General features: G+C 41.9%; 1 protein-coding gene across 9 annotated transcripts in view; it reads right to left on the bottom strand.

The window, feature by feature from the left end:
* The window catches only part of ttll5 (tubulin tyrosine ligase-like family, member 5), a 508510-nt gene that overhangs the window by 282962 nt on the left and 206460 nt on the right, over positions 1-19088 (bottom strand). For all 9 annotated transcript variants that reach the window (XM_063045983.1, XM_063045976.1, XM_063045953.1 and 6 more), the window contains exons 14-15: positions 12439-12500; positions 8457-8545 (exon numbers count right to left, since the gene is read on the bottom strand). In XM_063045983.1, coding sequence (XP_062902053.1) covers positions 8457-8545; positions 12439-12500 — 151 coding nt within the window. The remainder of the gene's footprint in view (positions 1-8456; positions 8546-12438; positions 12501-19088) is intronic.

The following is a 19088-nucleotide window of genomic DNA, read 5'->3' as shown; positions in this document are numbered from 1 at the left end:
CTTGCACACACTCTCACTCAAATAACAGCAAACATATACTCATTCCTCCATAGTTGCTGGGTCAAAATCCTAAACTAAATAAATGTTCAACAGCAAACCGGAAGAAGTTTTAGCACACAGTGTGTAGCAGATCACCATCACCTCAAAAACAATTAAGAATGAGCAATAATGAATGAAAAGACAGATAGCTAACCAAGTAGCTAAATAAATAAATAAAATATGAAGTCGGTATTTAAAATTCAAGAAATTCAAAATACATTTATTATCAAAGAATGTATAAATTATACACCTTGAGATTTGTCTGCGTACAGGCAGTCACAAAGCAAGAAACCCAAAGAACGTATTTTAAAAAAAGAAAGATAAAAACCACTGCACAAAGAGAAAGAAATAAAACACAATCTAGCAACCTATAGAAGCAAGCGACTGTGTTCTCAACCAGAATAAGTCCTTACATCTGCTCCCAGAGCAGTTGGAGTAGGCCTAAGACTTGGTGCCAGTGTCACAGAAGCCAGAGCAGTGCACCGCCAGGAGATGAATGAACAATATGGGTGAGCGAGTGAAATCAGTCCGACCCTTGCCTCTGGTCCTGACGTTCAGGCTTTCCAGTTTATCTGAATCGGCATTTAAATTATTCAAACACCAGATAGTGCCTCACTCTCGGACCCAGATCCCAGTGCGGTGATACGCTTGGGCCCCCCAGCCCAAAGCCATTCTCAATCTCAATCTTGGACAATGTCTCCCATCCACTACATAATGTACTGGGTGGGCACAGGAGTACATTCAGCCAGAGACTCATTCCACCGAGATGCAACACAGAGCGTCATAGGAAGTCATTCCTGCCTGTGGCCATCAAACTTTACAACTCCTCCCTTGGAGGGTCAGACACCTTGAGCCAATAGGCTGGTCCTGGACTTATTTCATAATTTACTGGCATAATTTACATATTACTATTTAACTATTTATGGTTTTATTACTATTTATTATTTATGGAGCAACTGTAACGAAAACCAATTTCCCCCGGGATCATAAAGTATGACTATGACTATGACTATCACTAATCTCACCAAATTGACTCAGCACTTGGAGCGATCCAACCTCGCACCCAGGTACGGTAGATGGACATTGAAACTCTTCCGCATCGCCTCTCCAAATTGCTCACTCCAACTCCAACAGCAATACCAACTCCAGCTGTGACCCTGTCTTGAACACAAAGGTGCTTCAACTTTACGATGCACCCACATGGCGCATCCTTCAAATCAGATTCACCTCCACTTGCTCCTTCATTGTTTGCGGTGATAGATTTAACACAATTTTACTCAGAAAACAAACCAGGTGAAAGATTTATCATCAAATCTTCTGGTTTAAGATTTGTTTTCTTTAGACCATATTAGCAGTATAAGGAATAATCTTAAATCATTGGTGTTATTATACCACATGCAAGGCAGGCATTTATTACCAATCTGTGGTGTGCTCTACTTGAGTAGTGAATGATTTTTGTAATTATAATGGTTTATAAGATATATAGGCATAGACTTAAGCCATTTGGCCCATTGAGTCTGCTCTACCATTTCATCATGGCTGATCCATTTTCTTTCTCAGCCCCAATATCCTGCCTCTTCCCCTATCCCTTTATGCCCTGACGAATCCAGAATCTGTGAACCTCTGCCTTAAATATATCCAATGACTTGGCCTCCAAAGGCGCCTCTGGCAATGAATTCCACAGATTCACCACTTTCTGGCTCAAGAAGTTCCTGCTCATTTTCGTTCTAAAATGATGCCCCTCTATTCTGAGGCTGTCCCCTCTGGTCTTAGATTCCCCCACCATTGGAAACATCCTCTCCACATCCACTCTTTTGAGGCCTTTCAACATTCGATTGGTTTCAATGAGGTTACCCCTCATCCTTCTGAATTACAGTGAGTAGGGGTGCAGAGCCATCAAATGTTCCTCATATGACAAGCCTCTCAATCCCAGCATCATTTTCATGAACCATACCTGAACCTTCTCCAATGTCAGCACATCCTTTCTTAGATAAGGGTCCCAAAACTGCTCACCAAGTGAGGTCCCACCAGTGCTTTATTAAGCCTCAACATTACACCCTTGCTTTTGTATTTTGGTCTTCTCGAAATGAATGCTGACATCGCATTTGCCTTCCTCACCACTGACTCAACCTGCAAATTAGCCTCTAGGGAATCCTGCACAAGGATTCCCAAGTCCCTTTGCACCTCAGATTTTTGAATTTTCTCTCTATTTACAGAAGAGATTTATACAAGAGGAGGTGACTAAGAAGATTGATGAAGTTAAGGCTAGTAGGAGGTGTCTATGTGGACTTTAATAAGTCAGTTAACAAGGTGCTACATGGGGATACTGGTCCAGAAGATCCATGGAGAGCTGGCGAACTGAATCCTTGGTGATAGGGGGCACAGGGTGGTGGTAGAAGTTATGCTCCATCTGTGACCAGTGATGTATAGCAGGGATCACAGCTGAACCAGCCAGCGCAACCCTAATCACTTCAGTGTGGCAACACTATGATCACTGGGATTACTTTGCACTTAAATGGATATTTGTGGTTATTTTTTGTTCTATCCTTGTAAAAATTGCATATAATTTATGTTTATGTTTTTCTTGTGAATGCTGCTTATGTGATGTTATGTGCCTGTGATGCTGCTGCAGTAAGTTTTTCATTGCACCTGTGCACACATGGACTTCTGCATGAGAATAAACTCAACTTTGATGTCTTTGTGCATGTTATCTACGAACAACTTCGATGTGAATATAGGTGGCATGATTAGTAAGTTTGGGGATATCATGAAAATTAGTGATGGTGTGGACAGCAGGGAAGAATAGTCAAGGCTATGCAGGCTGTAAGTCACAATGTGTGTGGGAGCAGGGAGGAAGGGGCTTTGGGGTTCTAACGTTTTTACTGTTACTCATTCTTTGAGGTACCTTTCTGTGGATGTCTGCAAAGAGCAAGAATTTCAGGGTTGTATAATGTATACATTCTCTGATATTAAATGGAACCATTTGATTTGATTTGAACATGGACATGCTGTTATGCAGGAGAGAAAGAGGGAGAAGAGAAATGCGGTAGTCGTGGGGGATTCCATAGTCAGGCGAACAGACAGGAGATTCTGTGAGCCTGACAGAGATACCTGCATGGTGTGTTGCCTCCCAGGTGCTAGGGTACGGGATGTCTCGGATCGGGTCCTGAATATCCTAAAGGGGGAGGGTGAGCAGCCAGTTGTCTTGGTACATGTTGGTACCAATAACATAGATAGGACAAAGGAGGAGGTCCTGAAGAGAGATTTCTAGGAGTTAGGAAGGAAGCTGAGAAGCAGGACCTCCAGGGTAGTAATCTCGGGATTGCTACCTGTGCCACGTGCTAGCGAGGGCAAGAGTCGTCGGATCAGGCAGATGAATGCCTGGCTGAGAGACTGGTGTAGGGAGCAGAGCTTCAGATTCTTGGATAATTGGGATCTCTTCTGGGGAAAGTATGACCTGTTCAAAAAGGACAGGTTACACCTGAACCCGAAGGGGACCAATATCCTGGCGGAAAAGTTTAATAGAGCTGTTAGGGAGGGTTTAAACTAATTTGGCAGGGGGATGGGAACCGGAATGATAGAGCAGAGGAAGGGGATAACAGAAATAAATCTAAGATAGTGAGCAGTAAAGATGTCAGGAAAGACAGGCAGGTGATGGGGCAAATGTGTAGCCATTGGGATGAGTTGAAGTGCAATAAAGTTGCAGTGAAATCAAAGCAAAAAGTATCTAATACTGGTCTTAAGGTGCTGTACTTAAATGCACGCAGCATAAGGAATAAGGTGGATGATCTTGTTGTACAGCTACAGATTGGCAGGTATGATATTGTGGCCATCACTGAGACCTGGCTAAAGGATGCATGTCTCTGGGAGCTGAACGTCCAAGGATACACGGTGTATCAGAAAGATAGGAAGGTAGGCAGAGGGGGAGGCGTGGCTTTATTGGTAAGAAATGATATTAAATCGTTAGAAAGAGGTGATATAGGATCGGAAGGTGCAGAATCTTTATGGGTTGAGCTAAGGAATAGCAGGGGTAAAAAGACCCTGATGGCAGTTATTTATAGGCCTCCAAACAGCTGCAGGGATGTGGACTACAAATTACAACTGGAAATAGAAAAGGCTTGTCAGAAGAGCAGTGTTATGATAATTGTGGGGGATTTTAACATGCGAATAGATTGGAAAAATCAGGTCGGCACTGGATCTCAAGAGAGAGAATTTGTAGAATGTCTGCGAGATGGCTTTTTAGAACAGCTTGTTGTTGAGCCCACTAGGGGATCGGCTGTACTGGATTTGGTATTGTGTAATGAACCGGAGGTGATTGGAGAGATTGAGGTGAAGGAACCCTTAGGAGGCAGTGATCATAACATGATTGAGTTCACTGTGAAATTAGAAAAAGAGAAGCCAAAATCTGATGTGTCGGTGTTTCAGTGGAGTAAAGGAAATTACAGTGGCATGAGAGAGGAACTGGCCAAAGTTGACTGGAAAGAGACACTGGCGGGAAAGACGGCAGAGCAGCAGTGGCTGGAGTTTATGCGAGAAATGAGGAATGTGCAAGACAGGTATATTCCAAAAAAGAAGAAATTTTCGAGTGGAAAAAGGATGCAACCATGGTTGACAAGAGAAGTCAAAGCCAAATTTAAAGCAAAGGAGAGGGCATACAAGGAAGCAAAAATTAGTGGGAAGACAGGGGATTGGGAAGTTTTTAAAACCTTACAAAAGGAAACCAAGAAGGTCATTAAGAGAGAAAAGATTAACTATGAAAGGAAACTAGCAAATAATATCAAAGAGGATACTAAAAGCTTTTTCAAGTATATAAAGAGTAAAAGACAGGTGAGAGTAGATATAGGACTGATAGAAAATGATACTGGAGAAATTGTAATGGGAGATGAGGAGATGGCAGAGGAACTGAACAAGTATTTTGCATCAGTCTTCACTGAGGAAGACAGCAGGATACCGGACACTCAAGGGTGGCAGGGAAGAGAAGTGTGCGCAGTCACAATTACATCAGAGAAAGTACTCAGGAAGCTGAATAGGCTAAAGGTCGATAAATCTCCTGGACCAGATGGAATGCACCCTCGTGTTCTGAAGGAAGTAGCTGTGGAGATTGCGGAGGCATTAGCGATGATCTTTCAAAAGTCGATAGATTCTGGCATGGTTCCGGAAGACTGGAAGATTGCAAATGTCACTCCGCTATTTAAGAAGGTGGCAAGGAAGCAAAAAGGAAATTATAGACCTGTTAGCTTGACGTCGGTGGTTGGGAAGTTGTTGGAGTCGATTGTCAAGGATGAGGTTACAGAGTACCTGGAGGCATATGACAAGATAGGCAGAACTCAGCATGGATTCCTTAAAGGAAAATCCTGCCTGACAAACCTATTACAATTTTTTGAGGAAATTACCAGTAGGCTAAACAAGGGAGCTGCAGTGGATGTTGTATATTTGGATTTTCAGAAGGCGTTTGACAAGGTGCCACACATGAGGCTACTTAACAAGATAAGAGCCCATGGAATTACGGGAAAGTTACATACGTGGATAGAGCGTTGGCTGATTGGCAGGAAACAGAGAGTGGGAATAAAGGGATCCTATTCTGGTTGGCTGCCGGTTACCAGTGGTGTTCCACAGGGATCAGTGTTGGGGCTGCTTCTTTTTACATTGTACATCAACGATCTGGATTATGGAATAGATGGCTTTGTGGCTAAGTTTGCTGACGATACGAAGATAGGTGGAGGGGCCGGTAGTGCTGAGGAAATGGAGAGTCTGCAGAGAGACTTGGATAGATTGGAAGAATGGGAAGAGAAGTGGCAAATGAAGTACAATGTTGGAAAGTGTATGGTTATGCACTTTGGCAGAAAAAATAAACGGGCAGACTATTATTTAAATGGGGAAAGAATTCAAAGTTCTGAGATGCAACGGGACTTGGGAGTCCTCGTACAGGATTCCCTTAAAGTTAACCTCCAGGTTGAGTCAGTAGTGAAGAAGGCAAATGCAATGTTGGCATTCATTTCTAGAGGAATAGAGTATAGGAGCAGGGATGTGATGTTGAGGCTCTATAAGGGGCTGGTGAGACCTCACTTGGAGTACTGTGGGCAGTTTTGGTCTCCTTATTTAAGAAAGGATGTGCTGACGTTGGAGAGGGTACAGAGAAGATTCACAAGAATGATTCCGGGAATGAGAGGGTTAACATATGAGGAACGTTTGTCTGCTCTTGGACTGTATTCCTTGGAGTTTAGAAGAATGAGGGGAGACCTCATAGAAACATTTCGAATGTTAAAAGGCATGGACAGAGTGGATGTGGCAAAGTTGTTTCCCATGATGGGGGAGTCTAGTACGAGAGGGCATGACTTCAGGATTGAAGGGCGCCCTTTCAGAACAGAAATGTGAAGAAATTTTTTTAGTCAGAGGGTAGTGAATCTATGGAATTTGTTGCCATGGGCAGCAGTGGAGGCCAAGTCATTGGGCGTATTTAAGGCAGAGATTGATAGGTATCTGAGTAGCCAGGGCATCAAAGGTTATGGTGAGAAGGCGGGGCAGTGGGACTAAATAGGATAAAATGGATCAGCTCATGATAAAATGGCGGAGCAGACTCGATGGGCCGAATGGCCTACTTCTGCTCCTTTGTCTTATGGTCTTATGGAAAGCTGGGTACAATGTTGGAAGATGGGAGTTAATTTTGACAAGGTGAGGAGATGTACTTTGGCAAGTCAAATAGAGGTAAGACATATAGAACTATTAGTAAGGTACTAAGGAATGTTGATGAACAGCAGGACCTTGGGGGCTCAAGTGTACAGTTCCCTGAAAATGGCAACACAAGTAGATAGAGTAGAGAAAGAAGCATGTGGTATGCTTGCCTTTGTAGGTGGTGCATAAAATATAACATTTGGTATGCTATACTACAACTTTGTACACCCTTCCTACAATGTGGCACCTACAGCTGCACACAATATTCCAAGTAGTCTGACTCAGAGGAGATTCACCAGGATGTTGCCTGGACTGAAAGGCTTTAGTTATGGGGAGAGATTGGATAGACAGGGGTTGTTTCCCCCAGAATGAAGGAGGCCAAGGGTGATCTGACAGAAGTTTACACAATTATAAGAGGTGTGGATGAGGTAGGTGGTCAAATCCTCTGGCAGGGGTACCAAAGTGAGCATAGACTTAAAATGAGAGAAAGGAACTTGAAAGGGGATCTGAGGGGAAAGATTTTTTGGAACACAGAGAATGGCTGATATCTGGAAATCAGAGGAGATGGTAGAATCAGATACAATTACCATGATTAAGAGACAGGAACTTGAATAGGCAAAGCATACAATGATACAAACCTAATGGAAACAATGAAATTAGCTTAGATGGGCAAAATGATCAGTATCACGCTGTGGCCAAAGACTCATTTCTTTGCTCTGCCACTCCATGATTCCATGTAAAAGTGTTTGGTCAGACAATATCGCAAGGCAGTAATGTCCAGAAAGTCGAGGAAACACACACCAGTCCTCATTACAGGATCAGCAGTGGAAAGGGTGAGCAGCTTTAAGTTGCTGGGTGTCAATATCTCTGAAGATCTACCTTGGGCAATTGATGCAATTACAAAGGAGGCACATTGGTAGTTATATTTTATTAAGAGTTTGAGGGGAATTGGTATGTCACCAAGGATTCTAACAAGTTTCTGCAGATGTACTGTGGAGAGCATTCTAGCTGGATGCATCACTGTCTGGTATTGAGAGGCCACTGCACAGGATTGGAAAATTCTGTAGAAAATTGCAAACTCAGCCACTTCATCATGGGCACTAGCCTCCCCAGTATGAAGGACATCTTTAAAAGGCGATGCCTCAAAAAGGTGGCATCTATCATTACGGACCCCAATCACTCAGGATATGCCCTCTTCTCATTGCTAGCATCACAGAGGAGGCACAGGAGCCTGAAGACACACACTCAGTGTTTTAGGAACAGCTTCTTCCCCTTCGCTATCAGATTTCCGAAAGGACAATGAATCCATGTACACTACCTCACTTTATCTTTTGCTCTCTTTTTACACTAATTACTTCAGTTAATTTATATATTTTTTGTATTGTAATTCATAGGTTTTTTTTAATTGTGTATTGCACTGTACTGCTGCCACAAAAGAACAAAGTTCATGAGATATGCCAGTGATATTAAACCTGATTCTGAAATTTCCTTTGGCGCTTCACAAGGTACCATCATTATACAACAGGAAATATTTGGACGCAGGAACAAAAACTGCTGAAGAAGAAAACTGAAAGGCATAAGTTTAAGGAGCAAAGGTACAGACATAAATGCAAGAGAGAGCGAGAGCTCAAGAGATTTAGTTAAGAGGCAGGGGTGCCACTTTTTCAACCAACGGTTACACCTAAAATAGCCTCTGACCCCATATACCTAATCAGAGTGATATGGTTTGAAAGGTAATACTTTACCGGTTTATGATACTGAGGCCGAGCTGCGGGATCACAACCAGTCTTCCCCTGTCTGCCTGGTCGTACTATTGGGTTGTGACAGATGAATCCTATCGATAGAAAAGAAATCAGCTGTTATCTTTCAATAAAAGTCATCCATCTTCAATGTGGATAGCAAATCCTCTCCCCACCCTCACACATTCTTAAATATACTTGCTGAGATACTTATCAACTTCAGTATCAGTTTCCATGTGTTGGCTGCTGACAACCAGTCCCACTTCACTATTACCCCTTTTGTCAACTCCCACTCTCACCACTATCTATAATTTGGATGATTACCTCATTCAATGCTGAATGAGCAGAACGCCCATCAAACTGAACTACGGGAAAACCAAAGCCACTGTCTACAACCCTCTGAGGTCTCCATGCTCACAGCTGGAAACCATTCCTCTGCCAGCTTTTCTGCTTCAGCTACGGCTCCAAGCTCTGGTATTCCACCCTTAGAATTCTATCTCTCTCCTTCATTTTTTTGAGTTTGGTTTTATTTGTCACATATATATAGAAACAATGAAACATAGAGTGAAACATGTAGTTTGCATCAACTATCAACACAGTCCGAGGATGTGCTGGTGGCAGCCCACGAGTGTCGCCATGCTTCCAGCACCAACATCGCATGCCCACAACTTATTAACCTTAAATCGTACATCTTTGGAACGTGTGAGGAAACTGAAGAACCTGGAGAAAACCAGTGTGGTCATGGGGAGAACATACAAACTTCTTACAGCGGGAATTGAACTCCGATCACTGGTGCTATAAAGTGTTACACTAGCTGTTAATATTACGGTTGCACCTTAATATCTGAAGTCTTATAACAATTATGTGGATTGGGCAAGTTTTGGTTTGATGATGCATTGTGGTGCTGCTTTACGATGTTAATGGTAAATAAGAGTAGAAGTCATGGTTGAGGAGGAAGCATGAATTATATAAAACAGACCAGAACGGGTCTCAAACTTCAACACTTTAGTCATCAACTTCCAACTTTCTGGGTTCTGCAATCTACTTTGCTATCTCTTCCACCTTTGTATCGCAGCTGAGATTCTGAAACAATCATCCTCAATGGAGTACTGGGACTTGATCAGTCAAGGCATTGGTGTTCTTTAAGGTAGTTGACATACAGACTGCCCATCCAATGTAATATCACAACAGCTCAAGGGCAAAATGCTTCCAGCTAGATACTATTGTACTCAGCTGCCATCATAACCTGCCCCCACTCCAATGCTCTGCCCCAGCTTGAAGCTGTTTGCCCCCTTTAAGTTACTTCGTTATCCATGACAAGCCCACTTGTGTCCTTATATGCAACAGTACATGTCAAATCCAAATATCACTGAAGAACTACCCATCCTTTTGTCACATCCTATTTTGATACTTCACCAGTCTGCAAGGTTCAATCAAAGTAAACCTCAGCGTGATCCATCTTCACTCATGCCCATCAGTGTGTGCCCGCCAACCTCGTCACACAGACCCCTGCCATCTCCATCCATTATTCTGCATCACTTTGCAGCTCCTGAAACCAGCTTATGAATGACACCACCACCTCTGTAGGACTCTCTATTACCAGCACAGCCCTTCTGGGTATTTCTGTGTACTAACTCTTTAGCTACAGTATCTATGCTATAGCTTGTTTCTCTGTTACTTGATATTCTTCTCTGGCTGGCTATTTTGTTCCATTAAGAAATCTTTTCTTTTGTGCATATTTTGTTATAGGAGTAGGAAAAAGCCACTCAGGGCCATAAGCAAATTCCTCATGTTGGCTGACCTGTATTTTAACTCAATTGCAGCAAATCCCATGATAGTTTGTCCAATGAAAATCTATCAAAATTAGTTTTGGCTTCAATCATTTTCACCTTTTCATTTGAGGTGGGGGGTGGTGAGGGAGGAGTTTAAACTAAGGATTGAAATCCAACTCTTCACTACTCAAGAAGTGTTTCCCAGAGTCACAAAGCACTACAGCACAGAAACAGGCCCTTCGGCCCATCATGCCAAACTGTTATTCTGCCTAATCCTGTTGATCTGCATTTGGACCATAGCCCTTCATATCCCTTCCATCCATGGAATGATCCAAACTCCTTTTAAATGTTGCAATCGAACCCACATCCACCACTTCCGCTGGCAGCTCCTTCTACACGTGCATCACCCTCTGAGTGGAGATCCCCATTAGGTTTCGTCTTAAATACTCACCTTTCACCGTTAACTCATGACCTAGTGCTAGTCTTACCCAACCTCAGTGGAAAAAAGTTTGCTTGCATTTACTCTATCTATACCACTCATAATTTTGTATACCTCAGTCAAGTCTCCCCTCATTATCCTATGCTCCAGTGAATAAAGTCCTAACCTATTCAACCTTTCCCTACAACTCAAGACCCGGCAACATTCTTGATTTCATTCTCAAAAGAGCTGTCTCTTTGTGGCTTCCAGCCCTTATTCTCACAGCTACTGAACCCCGTTCTGTATGAGGCAGCTCAAGCAGTTCAGTTATTCTTTCATCATAGCGTACCTCCTCACAAACACCCCCATGCACTATCAACCATTACATTACTTGCTTTTTTACAAATCCATATGTTGATTGAGACAATGAACTCCAGTGCCGCAGGCGTCGATACCCTTAAGCTTTTACATCAGGGTCTGATTTGTTTGTGTGTAAAAAAACACTCATTTACATTGCTACAATACACTGAGCTCATAAAGGACATTTTCCGTGGTAGATAAACATTCAGATGGTTTTGTTTATTTCAGTCACACTAACAAATCACAGTCAAATTGCATTTAACCCTGTGCAGTGCCAAGTCATGCCATTTATTCAGTCTTTATATATAGTTTTTCGTAAATTCTATGTATTTCCTTATTTTATGTAAATATCTGCAAGAACATTACTCTCAAGGTAGTATATGGTGACATGCTGTATAAATACTTTGATAATAAACTTGTTTTGAATTTGACTTTTGATATATTCATCCTTCAGTCCACCTGGTTCACTGCCTGTTCTGTAAACCACCCCCCCCCCCTCAACTCAGTACTTTCCCCAGAGGTATCCTGAGCCTGGTAAAGCACAGTGTTGGTTGCTCTTCCCTGCCATTCACTGTTTAAATACATTACGCACTCATACTTACTGAACTAAGAGAAAATAAAGCATCTGACATCAACTGGGAAACAAGAGATACAGACCAAGCTTGAATTACCCCTCCCCTCTATCTGCAAACTGTCTGAGGTCCATGCGAGTCTGGAAGTTGAGGCCCGAAGATCAAACCCTTCATTGGCGTCTTGGGGTGAAGTCTGAAGTTGGAGACCCAGCATCTGGGAGGGTGAGAATATGGGGGCAAAGGGCTGGAGGTACGGAGGTGGCCTATCCTTGGGTTGGAGGCCTGTTTGGGTGTGTGGGTGATTGGGAGGGATGGGAAAGGGGCTTATTTTTGTGTTGTTGCTTTGCTTTGTTGTGTTATTGCTGCTACTTGAGTTGTTCTGAGGAACATGCTATGTCAGTACTGAAACGTGTGGCAACACTTGCAGAGTGTCCCCAGATCATCCTTGGGGGTGTTGGTTGTTAACACAAATGACGCATTTCATTGTATGTTTCGATGTACATATGATAAATAAATTTGAATCTGAAATTGAAGTAATGTTATTCTATGACGACCACAAAATAATATGAACACTATTATGGGAGATATGTGCAAATTAAGTGATATAAAATTGTAAGGTGCCATTAGAAGACAGAATTTTATTTTCTACAGACTTCCATAGGCAGTGGTGTTCCAATGTACACCCTTGCTTTAACATAAAAGTATGGGTTGGTATTTACACAACTCTAACGCCACAAACTGAAATCAGACCTAGACAGAAAGCAACCAAGGTCTCTAAAGTCATAATATTCCAACAGGGTCTTTCTCTCAGGTATCATGCATTTTCAATGCAGGGAATCTGTTCCTCCCAAAAAACATGCACTCACCCACTAATGTAAACATATCCGTCAGTAAGCTTGCTTTAATCTTCAGATCCAAAGGTGCATCACTATTGAGATACAAAGGCAAATTCATTGAAGTGGGTTTAAAGAGCAGTTCCCATGAATACAACTAAATCCAGAAATATCAAAGAGTAGATGGAAGAGGTGGGCTGAAACAACCCGTTTCTGTGCTGTACATTTCTGACTCCATGAATCCATAGTTTGTCATTACTTTAAAATCTAACCTACAGTAACTTAAGGTAGATAGATAGATACTTTATTGATCCCAAAGGAAATTACAGTGTCACAGTAGCATAATTAGTGCACAGATATAAATATTAGAGGAGAAGTAGAAAGAATGAAAAAATAAGTTTCCACAAACAGCCTGGGGGGTGGGCGGGCGGTCATCACTACCCTGGCCATAGGTTGACTCATTATAGAGCCTAATGGTTGAGTGTAAGAATGACCTCATATGGTGCTCTTTGGAGCAGTACAGTTGCCTTAGTCAATAGGCACAGAAGCCCAATCCATACTTCCACCTATCCCCAACATTTAAAAAGACCCTTGTTCCACACCAGTTTCCTACCCTATCACAATATCCCTTGAATCAACACAAATGCTGGAGGAACTCAGCATATTGGGCAGAATTTAATGACAGGAATAAAGAGCTGATGTTTCGGCTAAGACCCTTCCTCAGGACTAAAGAAAGAGAATGGGCTAGTAATAGTAGTAGTAGTAGCAGTCATACTTTATTGATCCCGGGGGAAATTGGTTTTCGTTAAAGTTGCACCATAAATAATAAATAGTAATAAAACCATAAATAGTTAAATAGTAATAGGTAAATTATGCCAGTAAATTATGAAGTAAGTCCAGGGCCAGCCTATTGGCTCAGGGTGTCTGACCCTCCAAGGGAGGAGTTATAAAGTTTGATGGCCACAGGCAGGAATGACTTCCTATGACACTCAGTGTTGCATCTCGGTGGAATGAGTGTCTGGCTGAATGTACTCCTGTGCCACCCAGTACATTATGTAGTGGATGGGAGACATTGACCAAGATGGCATGCAACTTGGACAGCATCCTCTTTTCAGACACCACTGTGAGAGAGTCCAGTTCCATCCCCACAACATCACTGGCCTTATGAACAAGTTTGTTGATTCTGTTGGTGTCTGTTACCCTCAGCCTGCTGCCCCAGCACACAACAGCAAACATGATCGCACTGGCCACCACAGATGGGCTGAATGGACTAATTCTGCCCCTCTTATGGCCTTAACGGTCCCAATGAAAAGTCCTGATGAAGGGTCTTGGCCCAAAATGTTGGCTCTTTATTCTTCTCCATAGATGTTGCCTGACCTGCTGAGTACCTCCAGCATTTTGAGTGTGATACTCTGGATTTACTGCAACTGCAGAATCTCTTGGTTTTTATCCCTTGAATCCATCTAGGCAAAAAGATAGCTGGAAAAAGATTAGGCCAACAGACCCCTCACACCTGTCCTCTCTTTCAATCTGATCCTGACTAATCGGCCCTAGGGCTCAAGTCACAGTACTCCAAGTGTGTTCTCACAAAGACCCTTTCTTAAAATGTGAAGTCAAGTTTGAATCCTAGAGTCGTGGTATCATATACAACAGAATAAGTCCTTTGGTTCAGCATGATCTAACAGATCATTAACTTTACACTAATCTTATATATCAGCACTTAGTCAACAGCCTTCTTTTTGCTTCCCTCCAATCTGCAGGAACCATTCTAAAATCTGAGATTGGAGGAATATGTACATTGCATAGGCAGAAGGGATTAGTTCTGTTAAGCATTTAATCACATAATTAGTTCAGCATAACATTGTGGTCTGAAGGGCCTGTTCCTGTGATGTACAGTTCTATGTTCTAATCAGTATAATTTTGGAAGATTTAAATTCCAGATTGATTTAATTATTTTGATTGAAACTCCCAAATGCAGTGGGATTCAAATTCATATCTCTGGTTGAATAGCTCAATACTTTGACTGCTAACCACCTTGCTACCATGTGTGCCATTAACAAAGCCTTGAAGCAGCAGGCCCAAGATGCAATCATCTTCATCTGACACTCTGAACTTCCTCAGTTGCTGATAAATATGGGAGAATTCCAAATTTCAGTTTAAGGGAAAGTAGTCACTAGTAATCAGCTGAGATTTCTGTGCTATGGCTGATCACACAAGAGGCTATGGGGTTTAATGTCAATTTCTTGGCTACCCATACATTATAGAACAGTACAGTACAGGCCCTTCAGCCCACAATGTTGTGCTTTTCTTAACCTACTCTAAGATCAATCTAACCTTTCCCTCCCACATAGCCCTCCATTTTTTCTATAACCCATATGCCTATCTCATAGTCTCTTAAATGTCCCCAATGTATCTGCCTCTACCACCACCATGGCAGGGTGGTCCACACACCCACCACACTCTGTGTTAAAAAAAAACACTTCTCTGACATCTCCCCTATACTTTCCTCCAATCACCTTAAAATTATCCCCCACATACTCACTTCTGGGAACACTGCACTACCATCTTTTGAAAGCATGTCAGTAGGAGCAGATATCATTAGAATTGTTCGTGACATTAGCATTCAGGGTTTTCAAGAGGGAACTGGATTGACATGAGGATAAAGCTGCGGTGCTATGGCGGCTGGGGGGGGGTGACAGCAGATAATTAGGGCTGATGCAGTTTAGAAAGCAGCAAAGACTAGATTGGCAAATTCCATTTCACCAGTACTGAATAAATTTGTTATGCTATGCATAGGATGCAGGCCTTTGTTAACCATTCTGCACACCCCACGTAAACTCCATTTGCCACTCCTCAGTCCACTTACCCAGCTGACAAAGATCCCTCTATAAATCCTAAATAACTTCAGCACTGCATCACTATGCCCATGCAGGACTTCTTTTTGTTTGTGTTCACAGGAGTGTTGTGAATGCAGCCCTGACCATAATGCAAGCAAGCCTCTCTCCATTAACTCTGTACAATCTTCATGCTGCCTCATGAAAACAGCAAACTGAGATAGTGAAAAGCTCTTGTTTCCGTGCCATGCAAGCAGATCAATCCACATGCAGAAGTAGTAACAAAAATTCTGAATGCAAAATATAATGTTATGGGTACCGAGTAAGTGCACTGCAGGTAAACAATATAAAGTGCAAAGGCCACAATAAGGTAGGTTGGGATATCATTTCAAATTTAGTGCATGAAAGGTTCGTACAAGACTCTTGATAATGCCAGGATGGAAGTTGTCCTTGAGACTGTTGCCATGTGTTTTCAAGCTTTTGTATCTTCTGATTAAGTACATGTGACATTAATAAATTAATATACACAAAATGCTGGAGGAACTCAGCAGGTCAGGCAGCATGTATGGAGAGGGATAAACAGATAAAGTTTCAGGCGAGACCTTTCATCAGGACTAAGGGTTTCTCTGGATTTCCAGCATCTGCAGAATCTCTTGTGTAAATAATATTTAATACCATTCCTGCCAAGAAGGCATCTATTGTGCTACTCCAAACATCCATAGAACCATGTGGCCTTTTATATTTCAGGGGATAGTTTGGAGTCAGCAACACTAGTCAGTCAGAGCTAAATATAGAAACCAGCAAATTTCTTTTCAGAAAACTAGATGGATTTTATTACAATCCTGCAGTTTTTATGGTTTCTATTAATAATACCATTTATTGTTTGAATTTCTGAATTCTCTAGCATAATTTCCCCAGGATACTGTTGAGATTTGAACTCATGTTCCTGAAGTAATTAAGCCAGGTCTCTACTGGTCCAGTAAAATTACCCCTATGCTACTTTGCCCTGGTTATATTGTTTCTACTTGCAACTTTATACTGACAGTGGATTGGAAGGGTGAAAAATAAGACTACTTTGAAAAGAATTTAATGATGCTCTATTAACGTGATTTGCCAAAAATGTAATTAAGAGGCAATGAGGCTATAGGGAATGAAATGGTCAGCTGATAAGGAAACAAAGAGTAGGGATAAAGAATTAAAGAGGTGCAGTAGGAACAGTTCTGCAAGGAACTCTTAAAGGGCCGTTAAAATAAGTGATTTGGACTTTGGAGTATAAGAAACTATGGCCCAAATCTAGCCAGTACAGCAGATTGACCTTATTTTATATTATTTTTATTTACTTAGTGAAATAGCTCAGAAAAGGCCCTTACAGCCCCTCGTGCCACACTGTCCAGCAATCCTGGACAAACCTAATTAATCCTAACTTAATCACGGGAAAGTTTATAATGACCAATTAACTTACCCAGTACATCTTCGGACTGTGAGAGGAAACCAGAGGGCCCGCAGAATATCCATGGGGAATATGTACATACAGTACATAGACTCCTTACAGAATGGTGGAGGAATTGAACTCCAAACTCTGGAATGCTCCAAGCTGTAACAGGTTCTTGTTAACCATGATGATACCATTGATCTCAAGTAGTGATGATAGAGGAAGACTTGAATAGGTTGGCAAGATGGGCAAATGCAGGTCAATGTAAAAGAAGGGAAGTTGTTTTTGAAAGCATCTTTTTGTTACTTTTGCTTTTCCTAAACACCTCACTGAAATGTCTCAGCAGCTTTCTCTGAAACAGCTTTCGAAATTCAGGCTGTCTTTTTGTGCCTTATGACACAAGTCTGCATGCCTTGGGATAACTCCTCTATATTCTATTTTAAGTTTGCTCCCCTGGGAAGTGAATCTACGAATGTAAAATGCCAAATTGGTCACCGCCTTCTCAGTCTCAAATTTACTGCACCTATTTTTCCTCATTTTATTTTAACAAATTCTTCAATAACTGGTTTTCAAATTAGTAGCTCAATTTCCTTAGCTATGTCAAAAGTCTTCAAATAATTGCACGGTAATTTTCAAACATTTGCATTCGGGTTGTCTGTGCACAGGAAGAACTAGGGAAAATCCACTTCATCATTTTTGGTTCTCTTTCTCCATCACTCCATTTTGTAGTAAATTTTAACAATAAGAAGCACTAATCTGGAGCCAACCATTGTGGGTACTCTGCGATGAAAGTAAAATTTGGACTGTAGACTTTCTTTTGTCTTATAGTTTTTTATATTCTGTGTTTTTTGCCCGATCTTTCTTGTTTTTTTGTGAGGGAGGAGGGATTTGGGGAATGATGTGCCTGTTTAATTTTTGTTCAATTTTTGTGTGGGGAGGGGGGATTTGTGGCCTTTCTTTTCTTTCCTGGTTTCATGGCTACCCAGAAGAATTTCAAGTTGTATACTTCGATAATAAATGAACCTTTGAAATAAAACACAATGCTGGAAATCTGAATTAACAACAGAAAATGCTGCAATTATTCAGCAGTTCAAGCCACAACAATGGGAGGAGTTACAGAGTTAACACTTTAGGTCAGAACTGGAAAGCAGACAAAAGAAGCTTGTTAACCTGTGGGATGGGCACAGGAAGATGGATGTCTCTGTTAGGTAACACTAGGGTGAACATGGGGATAACTTGTAAACAGGTTGTCTGGTCATTGAGTTAATCTAAGAACATAGCCAGATTTTCAACGTTATGCATTTTGTACTCCTGCATTCTTTTGTCTGAGTAGTGTCACAATAACAATTTATTACTGACGGCATGAACATCAATTTCTTGAACTTCATGTAATGCTCCCAACCTTCATCATTCCCCATCCCCTTTCTCTCTTTCAACTTATCACTTTGCCTGCTCATCACCTCCCTCTGGTGCTCCTCCCCCCTTTTCTTTCTTCCATGGCCTTCTGTTCTCTCCTACCAGACTCCCCCTTCTCCAGCCCTGTATCCCTTTCACCAAATAATTTCCCAACTCTTTATTTCATCTCTCTCCCTCCTGGTTTCACCTATCACCTTGCGTTTCTCCCTCCCCTCCCTCCCACCTTTTAAAACTACTCCTCATCTTTTTTCCCTCCAGTCCTGCCAAAGGGTCTTGGCCCGAAACATCAACTGTACTTTTTTCCATAGATGCTGTCTGGCCTGCTGAGTTCCTCCAACATTTTGCGTGTGTAACCTATCATTCAATGTCAGTAAGACCAAGAAGTTGATTATTGACTTCAGGAGGAGGAAACTGAAGGTCCATAAGCCAGTCATCATTAGAAGATCAGAGGTGGAGAGGGTCAGCAGCTTTAAATTCCTCAATGTTATCATTTCAGAGGATCCAATACATAAGTGTCACTGTGAAGACAGCATAGCAGTGCCTCTAGTTAAAACTAGAAGTTTGAGAAGATCTGTCATGGGTTCCAAAACTTTGACAACACCTATAGATGTGCAGTGGAGAGTATATTACTGGTTGCATCACAGCCTGGTAATGGAGACATTAATGCTCTTGAACGGAATTGCCTACAAAATGTAGTAAATACAGCCCAATCCATCATGGCTGAAGCCCTCCCAACCATGTCACAGGAAAGCAGCATTCATCATCAAGGACCCTCATCATCCAGCCCATGCTCTCTTCTCCTGCTGCTATCAGGAAGGAGTTACAGGAGCCTCTAGACCCACACCACCAGGTTCAGGAACAGTTATTACCTCTCAACCATCAGGCTTTTGAACCAGAGGGCATAATTTCACTTACCCCATCACTGAAATGTTCCTACAACCTATGGACTCTCAAGGACTCTTCATCTCATGTTCTTGATACTTATCCCGTATTTATTATTG

Source organism: Mobula hypostoma, chromosome 1 (assembly GCF_963921235.1).
Source record: "Mobula hypostoma chromosome 1, sMobHyp1.1, whole genome shotgun sequence".
NCBI classification, from domain to species: domain Eukaryota; kingdom Metazoa; phylum Chordata; class Chondrichthyes; order Myliobatiformes; family Myliobatidae; genus Mobula; species Mobula hypostoma.
The sequence above is the reverse complement of the archived record's forward strand: the minus strand, read 5'-3'. Positions and strand labels throughout refer to the sequence as shown.